The 19,310-nt window shown below is 41.3% G+C and overlaps 1 protein-coding gene across 1 annotated transcript; it reads left to right on the forward strand.

Moving 5' to 3' along the window:
• The first annotated feature begins 941 nt into the window (after positions 1–941).
• Positions 942–18,890, forward strand: LOC130535348 (uncharacterized). Its single transcript, XM_057050334.1, has 35 exons — positions 942–1,076; positions 1,446–1,699; positions 1,786–1,934; positions 2,305–2,430; positions 2,840–3,001; positions 3,083–3,194; positions 3,277–3,395; positions 3,465–3,621; positions 3,706–3,809; positions 5,052–5,101; positions 5,203–5,319; positions 5,388–5,515; positions 7,075–7,223; positions 7,555–7,680; positions 8,842–9,003; positions 9,111–9,300; positions 9,384–9,514; positions 10,890–11,055; positions 11,131–11,234; positions 11,660–11,755; positions 12,592–12,596; positions 12,897–12,947; positions 13,093–13,217; positions 13,332–13,377; positions 13,470–13,552; positions 13,682–13,718; positions 15,640–15,873; positions 15,955–16,025; positions 16,141–16,382; positions 16,646–16,782; positions 16,866–17,012; positions 17,096–17,193; positions 17,272–17,382; positions 17,506–17,651; positions 18,436–18,890. Exons 1-35 carry the CDS (start codon positions 957–959, stop codon positions 18,474–18,476), a joined length of 4,296 nt encoding a protein of 1,431 aa, XP_056906314.1. The 5' UTR covers positions 942–956; the 3' UTR covers positions 18,477–18,890.
• Positions 18,891–19,310: the final 420 nt, after the last annotated feature.

Genomic DNA, 19,310 nt, shown 5'->3' on the forward strand with positions numbered 1-19,310 from the left:
AAGCTGCAATTTAAAGAAATGGCTATTAGCTTGTGGCTTTGTTGGTTCAATTGTTTTTCTAAAAAGTTCAACTTAAAACCTAGTGAATCTTGATAAAAGTTACTTTAGTTACTTCCTAAAAGGAACATGAGCCCCATTTTGACCTCCATGTTACTGGGAGATGAATGCATTGGGACAAATACGTAGGATGATGATTATTATTTTTAGTTGAAGTAGTAGTAGCATTAATATTGGTATTATTATGATTATGATGATGATGATGATGATTATTATTATTATTATTAGTAGTAGTAGTAGTAGTAGTAGTAATAGTATAGTATTAGCATTAGTATTAGTATTATTAACATTGTTATAAAAATTATGGACACCAGATCAAATCCAACATTTTAATTCACACAACCACCAGTCATTCTAGCAATGCATTTTTCTTTATCTCAGCTTTCATCTGCACCTTTCTCAGACCACGCCGGTCCAAAAAAACAATGTCAGAGTGGACGTAGCAAAAGCTCGGATGTAAATATGACGTCATCTAAATCCATCAGCGTGCAACACGAAGAGAAAATGACCTAAAAACTAACAGAAAAACCAAAACAAAGCAGACAAATCACAGAAACCCAAAATGAAAAGTCCATTGTGTCTGTTCTTGTTCGGATTAACACACATTTAAAGGATTTGGCACATGTCGTTTACAGGACGATGATCAGCTTTGCAGGAACTCCCTGTTGTGGCGTAGACACACACACACCCACACCCACACACACACACACACACACACACACACACACACACACACACACAGGGAATCCAGACGGTGTTTTTCACCAATTATTATGTCTTTATGGGGTAAGATGGGAGAGGTGAGGTTACCCCAGATAGATGGTGTGTTTTGCTTATTGCCCCATACACAATACTCCCTTATAAATGTGAGAAGAGTTCTGCAGATGTGTGCTTGAACCATGGACTTGCTCTGGCTCTGGATTCCTCTCTTGGGCTCTCTGGTAATGGCAGAACTCATGAGGGCTCGACCCATCCGTCAGGATGCGATGCTGAACCCTGAGGACGAGAAACTGGCCGAGGTTTGCCTTCACACTCCTCCTCTTATATAGTCTGTACTCTTTACCTTAATAAAATCCCTTTTTTTATGGGATACTCTGTAACAAAGAACTGAACAAGTCATTTGGGGTGTTTTTGAAGTATAAAATCTAGTTTTTCAGAGTTTCAATCTATAGTCTAGCTATGAAGATGTTAAATGTCCTCTGCAGTGTTATGTTTGCATATTTTTAGGGATGTTACTATAAAGAATCAAGTCTTATGAAATTCTATTATTAGAAACAAATGAATCTAGTGTCTTCATGACACACGGCCATCAATCCTTCTCACCCCACTCAACCTCTTTGATGTCAACTCCACTTATCTGACCTAGAAAAAATGAATTCATGTCACAGGAATACCTCCGGAGGTTTTACAACCTGCAGCCAAGCAGAGGCAAAGAAGTGTCAGGCAGAAAGACGCGGTCCACACCGGCCATGGAGGAGAAGATCAGGGAGATGCAGAACTTCTTTGGTCTGAAGGAGACAGGTCAGCTGGACCATCAAACCCTAGAAGTGATGAGGAAGCCCAGGTGTGGTGTTCCAGATGTAGAAAACTATAGTTTCTATGCTAAAAATCCAAAATGGGAGAACCACACCATCACGTTCATGTAAGGACTTTAAGATTTAAGAAGAATTTAAGGATTGTCTAAATGCTGGAACACACAGGAGTCTAATGTTCGGGAATGTCGTGCAGGATTGACAGATACACCACTGATATGAGGAGAGAGGATGTGGACAAGTCGTTTACATCGGCTATGAAGATGTGGAGTGACGCAGCACCGCTGAACTTCATTAGAGTCTACCACAACCCAGCTGATATTGTTCTGTCCTTTGCCAGGAGAAGTAAATCTGAACACAACTGTAAATTTGTATCAAAATCTTGGAGTAAGACAGTGGGCCACAAACTTGCCAACATGTATTTAGAATCCAAGTTGATGCACAGAAGTGTTAAAACCACGTACATCGATGTACGAATGCGGTACAAATTCCAGCCACTGGAGGGCGATGTAGTCCAATAATTACGTGTACCTTGTGAGGTTTTCAAGGGCTCCCCGCACATTACCAGCTGTGCACACGCTTGGAATTGAAGTCTTTCAATTTGAAGATTTGAAGTGGGAAGTGAGAAAGAAATCAGCATCAGACGTTCACTTGAAACATTTATGTGTCGATGTTTGCATTTGAATTTCAATGACAACATTCAAATTTCCTGCAGCTCATGGGGATTTCTTTCCCTTTGATGGCCCTCGGGGCGTGCTGGCTCATGCCTTTCACCCAGGAAAAGGGATCGGAGGAGACGTGCACTTTGATGAGGATGAAACATGGACTGCAGGGAGCCGAGGTTGGTCCATGCTGACCTTTGACATGCGCTGGTCGATTGTTGATCATTTACCAGTAGTTCCTCATCGCCTGAGTTTGTTCCCATTTGCATCCAAGCTACATACATACAGGATGACTCCCAATTGTAATTTAGTTAAAGCTACTACAGCCCAGTAGGCTATAAATAGTAAGAAAGCTAACGAGCAACCCATCCTAAGCCCTAACCTATATTCAATAATTAATGGGCTTCAAACATCCTAAATCTGGAAGGGATAGAGGCTAATTAGTTTCCAGGGGTAAAGTCACTCAGGTGATTCTTGAACATGCATTCGCCAACATTGTTTTGTGAGATGTTTGATGCTCAAAGAATCAAGAGAATAGCTGGTGTCCTGCTCGTTTGATGGATCAATGCTTCTGTTATTGGGTTTCAGGTTATAGTCTGTTTGCTGTGGCAGCTCATGAACTGGGACACTCGCTGGGATTGTCACACTCCAAAGATCCTTCTGCTGTCATGTACCCCAGTTACAGGTCCCGCAGTCGAACACAGTCCTCTTTATCTAGAGATGACACGCTTGGTATCCAAAAGCTCTATGGTGAGGAACAAGTTACACATCTGTGGAAGTAAATTTAAAAAAATGCCCAAATGAAGGTGGAATTAATTTCCCTTTTGCCAGGAATCCCCAGAAGAGAAGTAGAAATACAACCAGTCCCTGATAAGTGTGACCCAAGGGTTGGTTTAAATGCAGCCGTCATGATTGGAGGCGACGTCGTATTCTTCGCGAACAGGTAAAGCCTTTTTACGATGCCACGGTCGCAGAACTATTCCGTCTGGGCTGCAGCTGAACCCCTTCGGTGTGTCAACCCAAAGGCAGGTGTGGAGGACAACAGGAGCAACTCTTGGTCAAAGCGTGGTCGCACACTTGCAGAACATTAATTCTCATGTTGATGCTGCTTATGCTTATGCAGGCACGCTGTACATATTCTCAGGTAAAGGACAGCTGAGTTCGTTACAGCCTTGTATGGCTTCACTGGGGTTCAAGTTCTCTCTTTTACCAGGGGACAGATACTTTGTGGTCCAGCAGATTAAGATGCACACTTATGCTGGCTCCATCCGTGATTATGGTTTCCCCTCAAGCCTCAAACAAGTAGATGCTGCTGTTCATATCAGCGAATATGGGAAAACAGTCTTCTTCGTTGGTGCCTCTTATTACAGGTACAGCTCTGACAGGTGTACTTTCACAGGTAAAGTATATGGGGATGTTTAGCTTTTTATTTAATTTGAGTGCTACACTCTCAGGTATGATGAGCGCAGGAGAAGGATGGATCTAGGTTTTCCCAGACTCATCCAGGCAGACTGGCCTGGAATCCCCAGAAAGGTCAATGCTGCCTTCAAGCTGCAAGGTAAAGTGGAAGCAAGAAATGATCACTTCATCTTTTATCTTTAGAAGAGCAATGTTCTCAAGAGAAGTTGTAACAATTTTCGCACACTCCTCTTCTCACAGGGAACATTTATATCTTCAGTGGGGCCAAAACCTACCAGTACAACATCAGACAGAATCGTGTGGTGAGCATGATTCCAGCAAAAGCTTGGCAAAGATGTTAGTGCGGTTAAATGAATTGCTGTGGGATCTATCCTTAGGAAACCTCTAAAAAATGAAAAGGGATGACAATGATGATTTGAGGTCACACAAGTTCACATTGCAGAAAAATGAAATCTTTGCAGAAAAATGAAATCTTTGAAGTCAAAACGTCAGTTTAATAATGTACATGGAAATATGTCCCAATAAAATCACATTTGTTTTCCTTTTCAGTCTCTGCTGTTTAATAACCATTGTCAGACTTGTGTTACCCAACTGGACTGTGGTTACTGCATATGAGGCTTATCAAAAGTACACAAGAATGCTAAACAATGATCAAAGGTCATTTTCGTACAGGAACATCAAACTCAGTTCTGCTTGTTTGATGGCACAAAAATGAATTCTATAAAGTCCATATACACTGGGGCCTTTTCATAGCCAGGATTAGTATTTTTGATGCCCATAAGCACTATTGACACAAGAGAGGTGTCACTTGTATAAAACCTGAGCTTCATCACTCAGCCAGGTTGATGTAATAATATGTTCAACTACAGTAACTCTGAAGGAGCAACCTCCTGGAGTGGAAAACTATAACCAGCTCATGGGCGCAACATCACCTCACATGAAATGCTTTAATAATGCATTTGGATAGTTGTTTCTTTTAGCTGGAAAACCCCAAACATAAAGTCTAAAAATGTATAGTTGATGTAATCTATTCAAGCTTAAATTCTTCCACATAACAACAATAATTTGTGAGTAAACTGTCATGAAATCAGTAAGTAGAAACAATAAAAATGAAAATAGTCCACAGTGGGTTTATCAGTGAGGTGAAATGATTGATGGATGGCTGTGATTATTTGTCCAAGTGTTATCGGAGCAGCCCCTGTTTATTCCCCCAGGGTCAGAAGGGCTAGTCAATAGTCAAGGGTTGGACTGTGTAATGGATCTTCTGTATATCCTCATTCGACATTGTCTTTAAGCGAGAAGAGAGAATTTGGAAGAACCAAGATGCTCCTGGTTAGCTTATGGCTGGTGCTGCTAAGCTGTGTCTTCTTAACTGATGCAGCTCCCACTATTGCTCCTTCAGTCGAGTCTGAGGAGCAAGACTTCGCTGAGGTAACACTTGAAAACTCGTATATATAAATATAAGAACATTAGAACTTGATTAGCAACTGCGTGTCACTTTAGTCTAGTTACCATTCATCTAATGATTCCAGGAGTACCTTGCACGCTTCTTCAGTCGTGTTGGGGTTACAAATTCCACAATGCGAAGTATCACAATAAACTCCTTTAATGACACCCTGGAGGCGATGCAGGCGTACTTTGGACTGGAGGTACGAACGATAATGAATACAACAACGTAACTTATGAAACATGTTCTAAACCCATCACTGACCATCAGGTGACTGGCACCTTAAACAATGAAACTATTGAAATGATGAAGAAACCAAGGTGTGGCGTGTCTGATGTGAGCCGTTACGGACATTTCCAGGGAAAACCCAGATGGAGAAAAGGGCTTATCACATACAGGTACTTAAAAAAATATAATCCAGCAGTCATTAGCTATATTTAAAGAAACTATGTGTAAAAAATGTATTTAAAGAGATGATAAAATGGCAACAGACATTAAGGAATCATGTTAATTTGAAATAGTTGTATTGCTGACAACAGAAGTCGAGCCGGAATAATCTCATCTCAAAGCAAAGTGTAAATAATGTTGACGTTGTCTTTGGTGAGATTCAGCTCCATTTTGCTAACTTTATTCTACTTAATGTAGGCATAAACATCATCAACAAACAATCAACTTGCAGTGACCCGTTGTGGGGGTGGGGATACCATGCACTACAGTATTTTAAACTGGAATGAATTACCAGTTTAAACCACAAAGAAATATAAAAGGGATATATGTACGTTTGTGTCCAGAACTTGTACTGCAATCAAATTCCATTAACCTCCCCATGACCCTAAAAGGGATCATTCAGACATCTGAAACATTGCAACTCAGTGGTAACTGGCAACTTGCAACCTCCTGAAATGTTGCTGACTTCAGGATTGGGAGATCCAAAAGAAAAAATGTAAACATCATCATTATTTATTGACTGGCACCTCTCTTTTGGAATGAGAATATTCTGGCTGGACTTCTCTTGTCAGTTACCTCAATGATTCTGTTGATTACAGGTGTCAAAGAAGCACAAATCATCTCGCCACTACATACGCCGAGATCACTAATTGTTTTGACCATCGAGAAGTCCCAGTACACTACAACAAGTCCCAATAAGCCAGGGGTGAAAATCTGTGTTCCAATAGAAGTAATATTGCTAAAGTAACTGCACAGTAGTAGGGAACCATGGGTGGATGAGAGGCTTTGTAGGTAGGGTATGCAAGTTGACCTTATTATTGTTAGGGTATGCAGAGTTGACCTTATTGTAGGTAGGGTATGCAGAATTGACCTTACTGACACGGTGAATGCATGTTACTGTAAGACTGTGTGGACATCTGGGCTAGTGTCTCTAGAGAGCCACACTGGGTTGGTCGTTCCTCTGAGTTCCTCAATAGTGGCTGAGATAGCATGATTGCTCAAGAAGTGTGACCCACTGAATACATTTGGGCTTAGGGTACTGGGAGTGTGAGTCACCAAGGAGCGGGGTATGGGGGGCATATGTTCTTCAGCATGGTGTGAAACAATAGGCACTAATGGGAGTGCGCTCTTACACAATAGTGATGGCCATCAATCTCCGTGAGGGGGGGTTGGTTACTTTAGGATGCCTCTGGTGCATGTCCAATGACATGAGGAACCATGTTTCCTATCGAGCATCGATCACCCAAATTTAATCCCAGAGGAGCTGGAGGAGATCGCTGTCAAGAAAATGGGCTGCATGGACATCCTGACCAAAAATTGGTCAGTAAGGAATAAACTTTGCTTAGGTCACCAGTATATAGGGGCACATGTTTAAGATCAAGTGCTTACAGAGTTGCCAAGACTAGCATGATGTTGTTTTTAGAGATCATGTTCCTTTGGTAGCTTACTTTCTGTGGGTAAGATGTTGAAACATACCAAGTGATGATGATGTATTCTATGATTTGTTCAGGATTACCCGGTACACTCCAGATCTGCCCCAGAAACAGGTGGATCAAACCATTGCCAAGGCCTTCCAGCTCTACAGTGATGTCATCCCGCTTGATTTTAAGCAGATCTACGGAACTGTCTCTGACATTGAGATTCTTTTCCAGGGTGGCTGTGAGTCTGATTTTACCACATGAGAACTTTAAAAACCTCACAAACCTCTACAGTAAAGACATGAGCACAGCCATGCAGTAGGGCCCAGTGCTGCCCTGCCTGGTGAAATTAAACTACCAGAAATTATATTTTTTCATTACACGACCTCAAAAATGGTTGCTGTTTTTTAAGGATGAGAGTAATCACTATTTTTAAAAACTAGATTTAGCAACAAAGCTTTTAATCCCTGGAATTGTATTGGGTTGACACCAAATCCATTTTGAAGCATTTTTCTGGCCCAATAATAATGCCAATGTAATTTTTATTACAAGTATATTGTGTTAAATTGCAGATCATGGGGATTTTTATCCATTTGATGGGAGAGGTGGAGTTTTGGCTCATGCGAACTCTCCTGGACAACAACAGGGAGGGGACACACACTTTGATGACGATGAAACCTGGACTCTTAGCCAGAGAGGTAAATACTGTATAGGTGACAAATCCAGTTAAACATCACTATAACCATTAAGATTTTATACACTGGTCGGTGGTAGAATAATTCCTGGTTAGTCAAATCTGACAAAATTGGAAGAACAAATATTTTACATTTTAAATATTTTTTTGATGATAAACTCAGGACAACAAATAGATTTAAGGGCTGGTTCCGCTCAGGGTTTCTTCCTGTGAAAAGAAAGTGTTTTCCTGCCACTTTTGTGAGTTTGGAGGTCAGGCCCTGGGTTTCTGGAAAATGACACAAAAGTACCAATGATCTGCGGATGCTCTCTGAAATCATGGCTATTGCAAATTTTTTGATTGGGCTAGTCCTTGAAAAATCTAATTTGCAGTATCAAAAATAATTTTTCGTCAAAATTAAACTAAAGCGGAACCTGAATATTTGACAGAACATTAAGGCATTTACCCTGCACCTTGGACGTTTGTGCTCTGAATCAAATAGAAAGAACTGTTGTGTTTCCACAACAGTTCCTACATGTACAATTTCATACCTGGATTATTTCATTATTTTCTAAATAAAGACAGGCTAATAATGATGCAATACATTTCCCCACAGATTAAATAAGTCTGAAAATAACTAGAAATAAAAATGTTTCAGGCGTGACACCAAACAACAAACCAAACATACAACAATGACTTAGCTTTTCATCATTTACTTGCAAAACAAAAAGCAGAGATCACTTATTTAACAACACCAACATGTTTTTAAGGCAGATTAAGAGTAAACTATTAGTTTTATATTATGTCAGCTATGTGAAAGAAAAGAGAGAAGGTTCTTGTTTCTACTAATACTAAGCCTACCTGCTAAATAATCATAATGTGTATAATAATTAAGATTCAAATAGAGAAATGGGTCTTCGGCATAAAGAGGAACTCAATCTTATTTCTGTTGACCTCAGAATAACAAGCTCATATATTGAGCTCAGCCATACAATCTCAGAAGAAAACAACGGAATTTCAGACAGCTGGTTTCTGTTTTTGAGACCTGATGGAGATGGCGATCAGCAGGAACCCTCAAAAGCTTTAACACAAACCATATCCTCCAATGCAGCAGTAACGGTTGGCTGGTTTTTGCCAAAACAGTTAACTAATTATGATGCTTCTGATCTCACATTATGGCTTTAAGGTGTGAATCTGCTGCTGGTGGCTGCCCATGAGTTTGGTCACGCTCTTGGCCTGGATCACTCCAGAGACAGACGAGCACTCATGTTCCCCACTTATCAGTATGTCAACACCAATGGATACAAACTGCCAGATGATGACAGACAAGGAGTTCAAGCCCTTTATGGTAAACTAAATATTAACCTTTTTATTTATTAACCATGCATTTAAACTCCAGCCATAAACTCAAACCACATCAAATGATTAAATACAGTCAATGTTCAAATCTTCTAGGCAGCCGTACAGCAAGGCCCACACCAGCGCCAAGGCCTACACCTCCACCTGAACCAGAACCAGAACCAGAACCAGAGGAACCAACAGAGGACTCAAATCTACCGAACCCCAGAGGAGAGCAGTGCAGCAGGGATCTTGTCTTTGATGCAGCGACATCCATCAGGGGAGACCTCTACTTTTTCAAAAACGGGTACAATTTCTGCAAGTGATGCTTGCTTTATGTAGATAATACTTCAGGATATTCTTTCAATTTTCAAGTTAAATCCTCACCAGATATTACTGGAGGAAATCTGTGAAGTTAGCCACCATCCCATTCACCAAAGTGAGCACAAAGTGGCCACCAATCCGGAGTGTTGATGCTGCCTTTGAGGTGCCACAGGACAACAAAGTGTATCTTCTTCAAGGTAAAGTTGAGCAATTTCTTATGTTCAGCACTGTAAAAATATAATTAAAATCAGTACTGTAAAGCTTTCTGGATGTCTTTAATCCCCGGCCACTGAGCTTGCAAGCACAATTCTGATTTGTGGCCTCATTCAAGACTCATGTGTTTTCCAAAGCACTAAATTTTTAGTAAATAGCAGCAAATTGCCAGAATATGCTGCTTATTGCGCTGTGTCGGTCACGTCTCCACAACACTGCAAAAGTGAATGCCCCCCACGGTGGATGCTTTCAGCCATTCATGTGCAAGAATATTCAGACTCCTCAGAGCTCCTTAGAGTGCTCTCCTCACTACCTGCCCTCAGTCCCTGCCAATGACTATCAAGACTGCAGTCTTCCCAGTAACCATCCATGGTTACATTAATCACCAGTATATAATATATTGTATACTTACAATACCTCACAACAATAACATTAGTCATTAATTTCTGTGTGTTTGCCTATGCATGTTTCTCATACTCACATTGAGTAATACTTTAAACTCCAAGGTAGTTTTCTCTGTCAACTGGACTGGGTTTCTTCTCTTGAAGACGTTTCGCCTTCTATCCAGAAGGCTTCTTCAGTTCTGAAATCGCTGGGGAGAGAGCTTGAAAATATATAGCCCCTGTGGACCATTTGCATGCTAATGATCCGGGTGGTCACCTGAGAGTCGTTAGCAGGGTCGTTGGTCGGGTCGTTCACCTAGTTTCTGTTGGGGTGTCTCCCCTGTGTCTGCTGGATCACATGGTGGTGAGTCACTGGGTCTCCTGGAATGGTGTGAATGTTTGTTTTGCTGTTGGAAGGAGTGGAGGACTGCATTGTATGTGGGTGATAGGCCACCTCAGGCCACCACCTCTGTTCAAGGATGGTTTCTCCAATTTAACATGGATAGCTTCCTTAACCCCCCTTTCAAACCAGCGGTCTTCTCTGGCCAGTATCACCCACATACAATGCAGTCCTCCACTCCTTCCAACAGCAAAACAAACATTCACACCATTTCAGGAGACCCAGTGACTCATCACCATGTGACCCAGCAGACAAAGGGGAGACACCCAACAGAAATAGGTGAACGACCCGAAACGACCCTGCTAACGACTCTCAGGTGACCACCCGGATCATTAGCATGCAAATGGTCCACAGGGGCTATATATTTTCAAGCTCTCTCCCCAGCGATTTCAGAACTGAAGAAGCCTTCTGGATAGAAGGCAAAACGTCTTCAAGAGAAGAAACCCAGTCCAGTTGACAGAGAAAACTACCTTGGATACAATGACCTGGATGACTGAGAATTTACACAGACAATACTTTAAACTCATAACAATTACACTGGTTATCCTGGTTTGTGGTTCTGTTGTTCCAACACAGGCAACCAATACTGGGGCCTAAGGGCAACGTCAAGAACCATCCTTTCTGGCTATCCTAAGCCACTCACCAACCTTGGACTTCCCACTTATGTCAATAAGGTGGATGCAGCTGTCTATGTGCGATCTACTGGAAAAACACTATTTTTTGTGAACAGGAAATACTGGAGGTGAGTAGCTGGTGATTCTTCATGAGGGGCCAAAAACTGACTATGCATTTATTGGCCACTTGTTCTGCGTTGCAGTTATGATGAGAGAAGAAACCGGATGGACTCTGGATATCCACGAAATATTAATTGGGATTTTCCTGGCATTGGCTCCAAAGTAGACGCAGCCTTTGAGAATTACGGTGAGACCCAGTTCTTTGAGTCATGAAACTCATAAATGCTGCTTTGTAAATTATCACGACCGCTGAGGTTCATGGCTGGGTTACAGCAGCTTTGCTCGGGCTCCATCTTAACAGAAAATAGAGCATATGTAATAAATCATTGCTGTTCATATATATTTTAGGAGCTGTCCTGTCTAGCAGCTTTGACACCTGAATTAGGTTGTTGTCTTAATGGAAAAAAAAATTCCCCTACAAATGTTTGTAGACTGAGTCAGATATTCCTAATGGACCTTCTTAAAGAATTTTTCCTCATTGGAATGCATTGGCAGTCAAGAGGGTTAACACTTCAGAGGGACATTATATATATATATATGTTCAGTTTAAATATTTCCTTCTGATTTCACCTCCTGACTTCATGCACATGAACTGAATCTTTGCTCCAACAGGTTATCTGTATTTCTCATCTGGGCCCCGGCAGACTGAATACAACCTCCCTTACAAGCATGTGAGGCGGGTGCTGCTTAACTACGGCTGGCTCAACTGTTACTGAAAGCGTGACTACAAATAAATCAAAGAGAAATCAATCATAGCTAACCTTTGACCCTGCACTGCTAATAAAGGGGAACAACTGTTTGTAGTCTGAACACAACCCAGAGTACAAATAAATATTTATCAAGCCTTTACAATTTATGCTTCTTTTCCCGGCTGCATATTTCTGCTGTTGTTGTCTAGACTACAACATTATGAAATTATAATTACAACCATGGAATGTTTTTGCTCACATTAACCCACAATGAAGATGTTGAAGGTTGATCTGTCATCTTCCAGAAACCACCTTAATATAATTAAAGAGAACAAGCTTTTATGTGTTTTGATACAGCTGTTAATGATGTTTACGATAAAGATTAATGCTTGAAATATGACATTATCTATGTCATAATTTGCCATTTCTCTTAATAGTAACTGGTAAATAATTCTGCATCAGCAATTTTGTCTGGAATAATTCTTAATAAAGAGGAATTTCCAAGAAAGATAAATTGTCATTTGTCATTGAACACTGTAAACAGTTCAATATATGTTAGACGTTGTCCTCTGAACATAACCAGAGTACAAATAAATATTTGTACCTGCCTATGTTGCTGATTTCTAGACTATAACATTATAAAAATGATCATTTGAACCATGGGGTGTTTTTGGCCACATTGATGCACAATGGGGGCGTTGTGAGAACGCTGCGATGTAACATCTTTCAGAAACCACCTTAATATGACTAAAAAGGGAAACGAAAAATATGCACAGGCTTTAAATTAATGTAAGGTAGGGCAGAGATAACGTAAGGACATTTAAAACTAAGTTGATTTGGATTTAAATTGGGCAGACTTTGTTATGTTTTGGCTCATAAATAGCTGACTTATTAAATTCTGAGGCAGCACGGAAATACCAGTGCTGAAAAGACAGCTTATTTTCTTTATTTAGTTGACAAGTCTTTGTATTACCGTTTTATTCCACATGGGGGCAGAAGAGCACCGACGAGTTGTTTTTAACGTTTCTATTCCACCACAAAAGAAGTCGCCTGTGCGATCCGTCAACGTTAAATACTTATTTACATCTTGGCTAGTATCCCGCTAACATTAGCATTTAGCTCTTTTACACGCAAAAACATTAGATGAATTAGGGATTTAGGTTAATACTCGAAAACAACGAAAGAAGAAGAACTATAGGAGATTTATAGAGGTATGAATATGATTTGGCTACAATTCGTACGTTTTGTCTGCAAGTGCTAGCCAACAAGAAATGTATATGTATACACATCATTCAAGTAAGGGATCTTTGTCAATGTTAATGTTTGATGTTAAGGAGTTAATGTTTATCTTTACAGGCTCCTATGGAGTCTCTTGATGCGTTTGAATCTGAGATGGAGGCTGATGGACAGGGAAACTACTCTCTATTTCCTGCTCTGGACAGCATCGCAAATCTGTCCGGAACACCTGAAACTCTTGACAGGTTGAAGGATTTTATACCGTAATAAACACACACGAATGCAACGTGAATATTTGTCTGTGTAATCTTGTTGAGCACGATGACATCTAACATTTGCTTTTCCCATGACTTGCCCAGTGAAATTACAGAGAAGCCAAACCTCACATGGCTAGATGCTGCACAGGTATTTCTCCTTAAGTAAAAAAAAAAAAATGATGATGATGGTGATTTGTAATGTAGTGTTTTTAACATGTGGTTTTATTATTCCTTACATAGATTGTGCTGGAAGAAGCCGGACGGCCTATGCACATCAAGGAGATCAAGCAAAGAATCATTGACAGAGGACTTGTTCAGTCAAAGTACACTTAACTTCTTTCTTTACCACACGTAACATCTACCGTCTGACCAAACATAATTACAAAAACAGTGAAGGTATTTGCAGGTTGGTTCTTCAGTTATTTAACCTCAGTCAATTGTCTCTCTGGCAGTGCAAAGTCAAGTCTGGAAGCTGTCATGTATCGAGAGGTAAGGACAGAATCAGCCTCCAGTACATTAACCTTCAACTTCATGAAACACATGTATGTCCTCAGTTGTGACTGTCTGTATTTATATTAATATTTATCCATTCTACATGTAAAATCATGCTTCCTTGACTGTATTTCACTGCTATAAAAGAAGGCAATATTTCTTCTCGACTGTGGTCTAAATGAACGAGGGAGGTCTTGAATCTACTGTCATGGGCAGATGAAGCTAAATTGACCCTCTCCCAGATTTTGGTGAACAAATTTGTCTTTTCCAGCCCCCATTCCAGTCCACTGGCCTCAGTTTCACATTATGTTTCAGACACAAAAAGGCAGCAGGAGATTCAAGAGGATTGAGAACAGAAATGGAGTCTTTGCACTACTGGTGAGTTATAAGGAATCGAACGGCAAAATCACCCAAACCTGAGGATATACCGCTCCATAAAAATAAAAGGACCACACAATTATTGTGAACCTGTTTTCACACCCAGCGTGCAAAGGGCAGTTGTGCCAACAGAAGCCCATTTATTGTATATGTGGTTTTGCTGAGCGGAGTGCACCGCGGAGGTTGATTTCATGCCCCTTGTGAGCATTCTTGCGTGCGCTGTTACGTTACATGTGCACATGCAATAGGAGAGAAGCCAAGATCTACAGAAAAAAGAAAATGGAGTGTTTACTGTCGCAATTTGGTGAGTTGGGGGACACAAGACAGGAGACATACTGGGATTTAAGTGGAAAAGACTTTGGGCACTTCCTGTTTCTTCTGAAAAAATCGGCCCAAAATACACAGGCGTCATATCAGGAGGTCTGGACTCGCGTCATGTCAGGAGGTTTGGACTCGTTGACAATCTAAATTGCAGTCACTTTATCACTGTTCCCCCTGCTCTGTGCTCACTGTACTTCCCTTTGGGCCTCAGCTGTTTCACATTAGTTGCTGAAGATGAATCGGGCTGTATGTCTGTTTTTACCGTTATTGCGATGATGATGATGTCATCAAGACACGTATAAATGTGCCAGAACCCCGTGAGCCACTAATTTCCCCCCAGGTCACTTGCAGTCATTTCACCTGGGAAAACCTGTTCACATTGACGAAAAGATCATCAATCCGGAACAGCGTGGGATTTTCATGCAGTGTGAAAGGGGCTTTAGGGTCACCAGAAATGATGATATCGTGGGGTACGGTCGTTGGCAGGTTATTGATTTGGGTTCCCAGAGCTGGTTGGTTATTTTGTTCTCTACCCAATTTCATTGATACAGATTGTCATCTGGAATATTTCATTCAAGGGGATCTGGGATTTCTGTTCCCTTTATTTTAGTTGGGCGGTGTATTATGATGACTCATCAGCACTCTACTCTTTACTCTACAGTCCTCCTACATGAGTCTGGTCCTGCTCAAGGTTTCTTCCTGTTAAAGGGGAGTTTTTCCTTGCCACTGTTGCTTGTTGAGGTCAGGCCCTGGGATTCTGTAAAGCGCCTAGAAACAATTTTAATTGTAACAGATGCTAGATAAAAAAAAAGATTGATTGTTTGAGTCAGTGAAGACAAATCTAGAATAAATTTTAATTTTCTCAGTGCATAAAAATGTAAAAATATCACCTGTGTTACTGTATGTTTCAGTGTGGACACAGTTTTTCTTTGAGAAAAGGCGTGACGCCACTTTTTCTAGACTTAACGTGTGAGGCGGCGTAAAAAGGCCAAAATTGTGATAATTTCATTCGTACTAATAAGGGTTATTTCAGATTGTGTGATATTTCGTGTTTGTTTACAGTCATTTGCACTGTCTGGGTAAACTCATCAGCATCCATGTATCGTCTTCATCTTATCTTCAACCGTCCTCCTGAAGCCAGCCGGCGTGTCCGAGGACACGCCTGCTGCCTTCAAATGACCAGATTTCGTTCAAACGACTCGCCTCCGTGTCCTCTCAGACTGACGAGGAGCGGCAACAAGCACTGCAGGCCTTCGCAGCACAGTCTTTTCTCGGTGCGGCGCAGCACACCGCTTCCAGTTCAGGCTCCGGCTCTTCCGTGCACGTCTTCTCCTCGCCCATCGGTGCTTTGGAGCACAAGAGCAAAATGAAGAGAGTTCCACGAAAAACCCAGAACGAGAAGTACCGACTTAAATACCTGAGGCTCCGTAAAGCTGCCCGAGCATTCGTATTCGTGAGTGAGCCCTTAATTCTTGGAGAGCCAGTCTGCTCACATCACCTTCGGCGTTTCACGTCTCAGTGTTTGTGTGCGCAGGAGAACGCAGCGCTCTGCGATGAAGTCGCCCATTTGGAGGAAAAGTTCTTGAAAGCAAAGGAGGAGCGGAGGTAAGGAGACTGGAATAGGAACATGGAATGTTGTGTCAACAGCTTTTGTCATCTTCCTGTGTTCAGCCTATACCATCTTGTTCATCTCACTCTCTGGGGTCATTTGAATTTTCAGGTTTTTGTTGAAGTCACTTTTGCAGTACCAGACCCTGACAGAGGGGGAGATACCACCCACGCCGAACTCAAGCGCTCATCCATCCGTGCCTCCTCTGGCATTAACTCCAGGTCCTGCAGGGCCTTCGGGCCTCTCTGGAGGATCCAACCTCCTATCTGTAGTTACATCTGGGGAAGATGGAGCTCTTAAAAAACCCAAGAAGGAAAGAAAAGAGCGAGGCAGGGAAAATGGAAAGGAGGACTGTGAGTACTAACATTTGTGAAAGAGGTCAGGAACCAATGGAAGAAAGTCACTCAGAGCCTTAAGGTTCAAGCTTCTGCTCTAAAAATCCTCATATAGCTTATTCAGAAGCCGTTAGCTACATGTTATTGCACCTTTATTAGTACTGATTTGTCAGTTTTTGTCTCTAATTGGTTGATATTTTTACTGGACCCGATGAGGGTGTGGAACACATTCTTTTCCAATTAATGGAACCTGATGATGGCTTTGTTTATGACTGGTCTAGTCCCAAAGAAGCTATCTAAGAAGAGGAAGCCCAGCGACTGTTCTCGGAAGATGGTGCAACCCATCCCTCTGGACTCATCGGGACGTCCAGTCTTCCCCATTGTACTGGGAGGTTTAACGGTCTACAGCCTGGGAGAGGTGCGTGTCTGGTTGCACTTCAATCACCTGTTTTAATGAGTCCAGAACAAAGCAACGTGCTTTAAATTGTGCACTTTGTTCAGATCATCACGGATAGAATGTCGTTCCATGATGAGAGCGCCATCTATCCAGTGGGCTTCTGTAGCACACGGGTGTTTACCAGCATGAAGAACCCTGATCAACAGTGTCTCTACACCTGCCAGATCAAGGATGGTGGAGCAGGTCCTCAGGTACACACACAATCACACACTCTGCTGTACAATGACACCGTATTTGCTCTTTGGTGGAGTTAACCCTTGACTGCCATGTCCAGTTTGAGATTGTTCCTGAAGATGATCCTCAGAATGCCCTCGTGGCCTCCTCTGCTCTAACGTGCTACGCCAGCCTCCTGAAGGTCACCGCTTCCTCCAGGTACCGAACCACCACCACTTTTCTCAGCCTTGAAGGCATTTAACAGGAAGTTCATTCATCTGTATCTTCATGCTTTAGCTCCAAGTCTGCTACACCCATTGTACCATCCGGAGCGGACTTCTTTGGCTTTTCACACCCGACGATCCAGAACCTGATCCAGAGTTGTCCTGGAGCGCGCAAATGCAGCAAGTAAATACCCCCCCAAATATAAGTCATTACATAGTTTTGCAACTTAACTTTCCAAACATATGTTGATAAAGTTACTTTGGTTAAGTTTTAAGTGTTTACTGATCACCTTTGCCATTTTTTTAGCTACAGGTGGATTCGATTCGAGGTGTGTCGACCTGGTGACGTTCAGCTCCCTCACAGCCTACCTGAGGACGACAGCAGTGTCAGCTTTGAGGCCTACCAAAGGCACCAGGTCTTTAATGAGACCGTTAAGATGGAACACGTGACAGGTTACTTCATTTAACTACAGCTGGGATTTCCGTTTTTAGTATTATTATCATGCAAGCATGTTAGTGGTGCTACCTCAGCACAGATACATCCAACATTTTTAATGTCTTTAGTTGCATCCGTTCAGTTTTTGGCCTTTTTCTCTTTCATATTAGATTAGATTAGATTTGATTAGATTCAACTTTATTGTCATTACACATGTCACAAACACAAGGCAACGAAATGCAGTTAGCATCTAACCAGAAGTGCTTAAGTAGCGAATAAAACTGTGATGGGTATATACAATATATACACACAATGAATATGTTTATGATATCAATCTATATGTTTGTATTTACAGAGTTCACAGATATGTAAAGGGTATATAAAAGTCATTGCAACCAAGATAAATATATATACAGGCTGTAACTATGGTGCTGAATTTCCTACAGGATCAATGTTTTAACTATACAATAATGATAAAATATGGTAAGAATGTGCAAAGTATGGAAAGCAGTGCAAATAACCGGATGTGGGTAGTGCAAATAACAGATGTAAATAGTGCAAATAACAGATGTAAATAGTGCAAATAACAAATGTAAATAGTAGACCACAAGTAGCAAATTCATAGGAAAGAATTGATTTGTCTATGATGAGCAGACTAATACAACTGATGCGCTCCTTGTTGCTCCTCCAGTTAATGTATTCAGTTAAATAATGTCACGAATTGAACATGCAAATCTGTGTATCCACACATATGAACAGTGTAACCCCGCTGAGGACTTGACATCTGATTTTTCTTTGCAGGCTGTGATGCTGACGTGATGATGACGCTGCACTGTCAGTGACTGTTTTTAGCACAGACGGCAGCGGACGACCTCTCCCACCGTGATACTCGCTCGTAACGGTCAAATCAAAGCCAAGCATCATGAATTTCTAGCTTGACATAATATGCTTTTCATGGTCACTGCCTCACTGCAGATGTGCAGGGAAGTAGCCACAAACCACATCAGAACTATTATGATTCCATCTATACGTGTTTGTATTTGGTACTTTTTATTCAGCTGAAATAGATTTTGATCAAAAATTGGCCTCATTGTCTGTAACACCTACATATATTCAATCACCGTTATTTATGATTAAAGTAGTATCTTTGTTATTGCTCTTACAAAACTGTTTTATGTCCTGAAAATGACAAAAGTCCAGTTTATATTTGTGTTAAGAAATTGCTCCTTTTCTTTTTCAATACAAACTGAAAGGAAGATTAACTTGTCTCCCTGACTGCTGCTTTTGTCTCGGGTCTTTATTTGATTCCTTAGGATGAGGGAACCTGTGAGGTGACCTCTGCAACATGAAGGTCAAACTCAAAACTGGTTCTGTCTGCTGTCTCTGCACTCTGGGACCCAAGTGGATGAAAGCTTAATGATAGGGACATCTGCCAAAATAAAGAAGTCCATTTAATGCGGCTGTCTCTGCTCTGTCCCATCATCGACAGCTTGTTATATGCAAATACGTGTGATACGTGTGATGTGAGTCATGATCGGATCGTCACGACTGATGCTGTCTCGGGAGATGCCAGCTTCCTTTATCAGGTGTAGAATCTCTGAAATAAGCAGCACCATTTAGGTTTTTTAGGAGGTGCAGAAATACAAGCATGTGTAAAAACGATCCTGTTAATCAAA

Source organism: Takifugu flavidus, chromosome 12 (genome assembly GCF_003711565.1).
Source record: "Takifugu flavidus isolate HTHZ2018 chromosome 12, ASM371156v2, whole genome shotgun sequence".
Lineage (NCBI taxonomy): Eukaryota > Metazoa > Chordata > Actinopteri > Tetraodontiformes > Tetraodontidae > Takifugu > Takifugu flavidus.

What these genes read in the sequence shown, in the direction of transcription:
- LOC130535348 (XM_057050334.1), top strand. Translation starts at nt 957, where the DNA reads ATGGACTTGCTCTGGCTCTGGATTCCTCTCTTGGGCTCTCTGGTAATG. An exon ending in TCTGTCCTTTGCCAGGAGAA is followed by an intron (nt 1,935 to 2,304) that starts GTAAATCTGAAC and finishes AATTTCCTGCAG; the next exon opens with CTCATGGGGATTTCTTTCCC. An exon ending in AGGAGTTCAAGCCCTTTATG is followed by an intron (nt 9,004 to 9,110) that starts GTAAACTAAATA and finishes CAAATCTTCTAG; the next exon opens with GCAGCCGTACAGCAAGGCCC.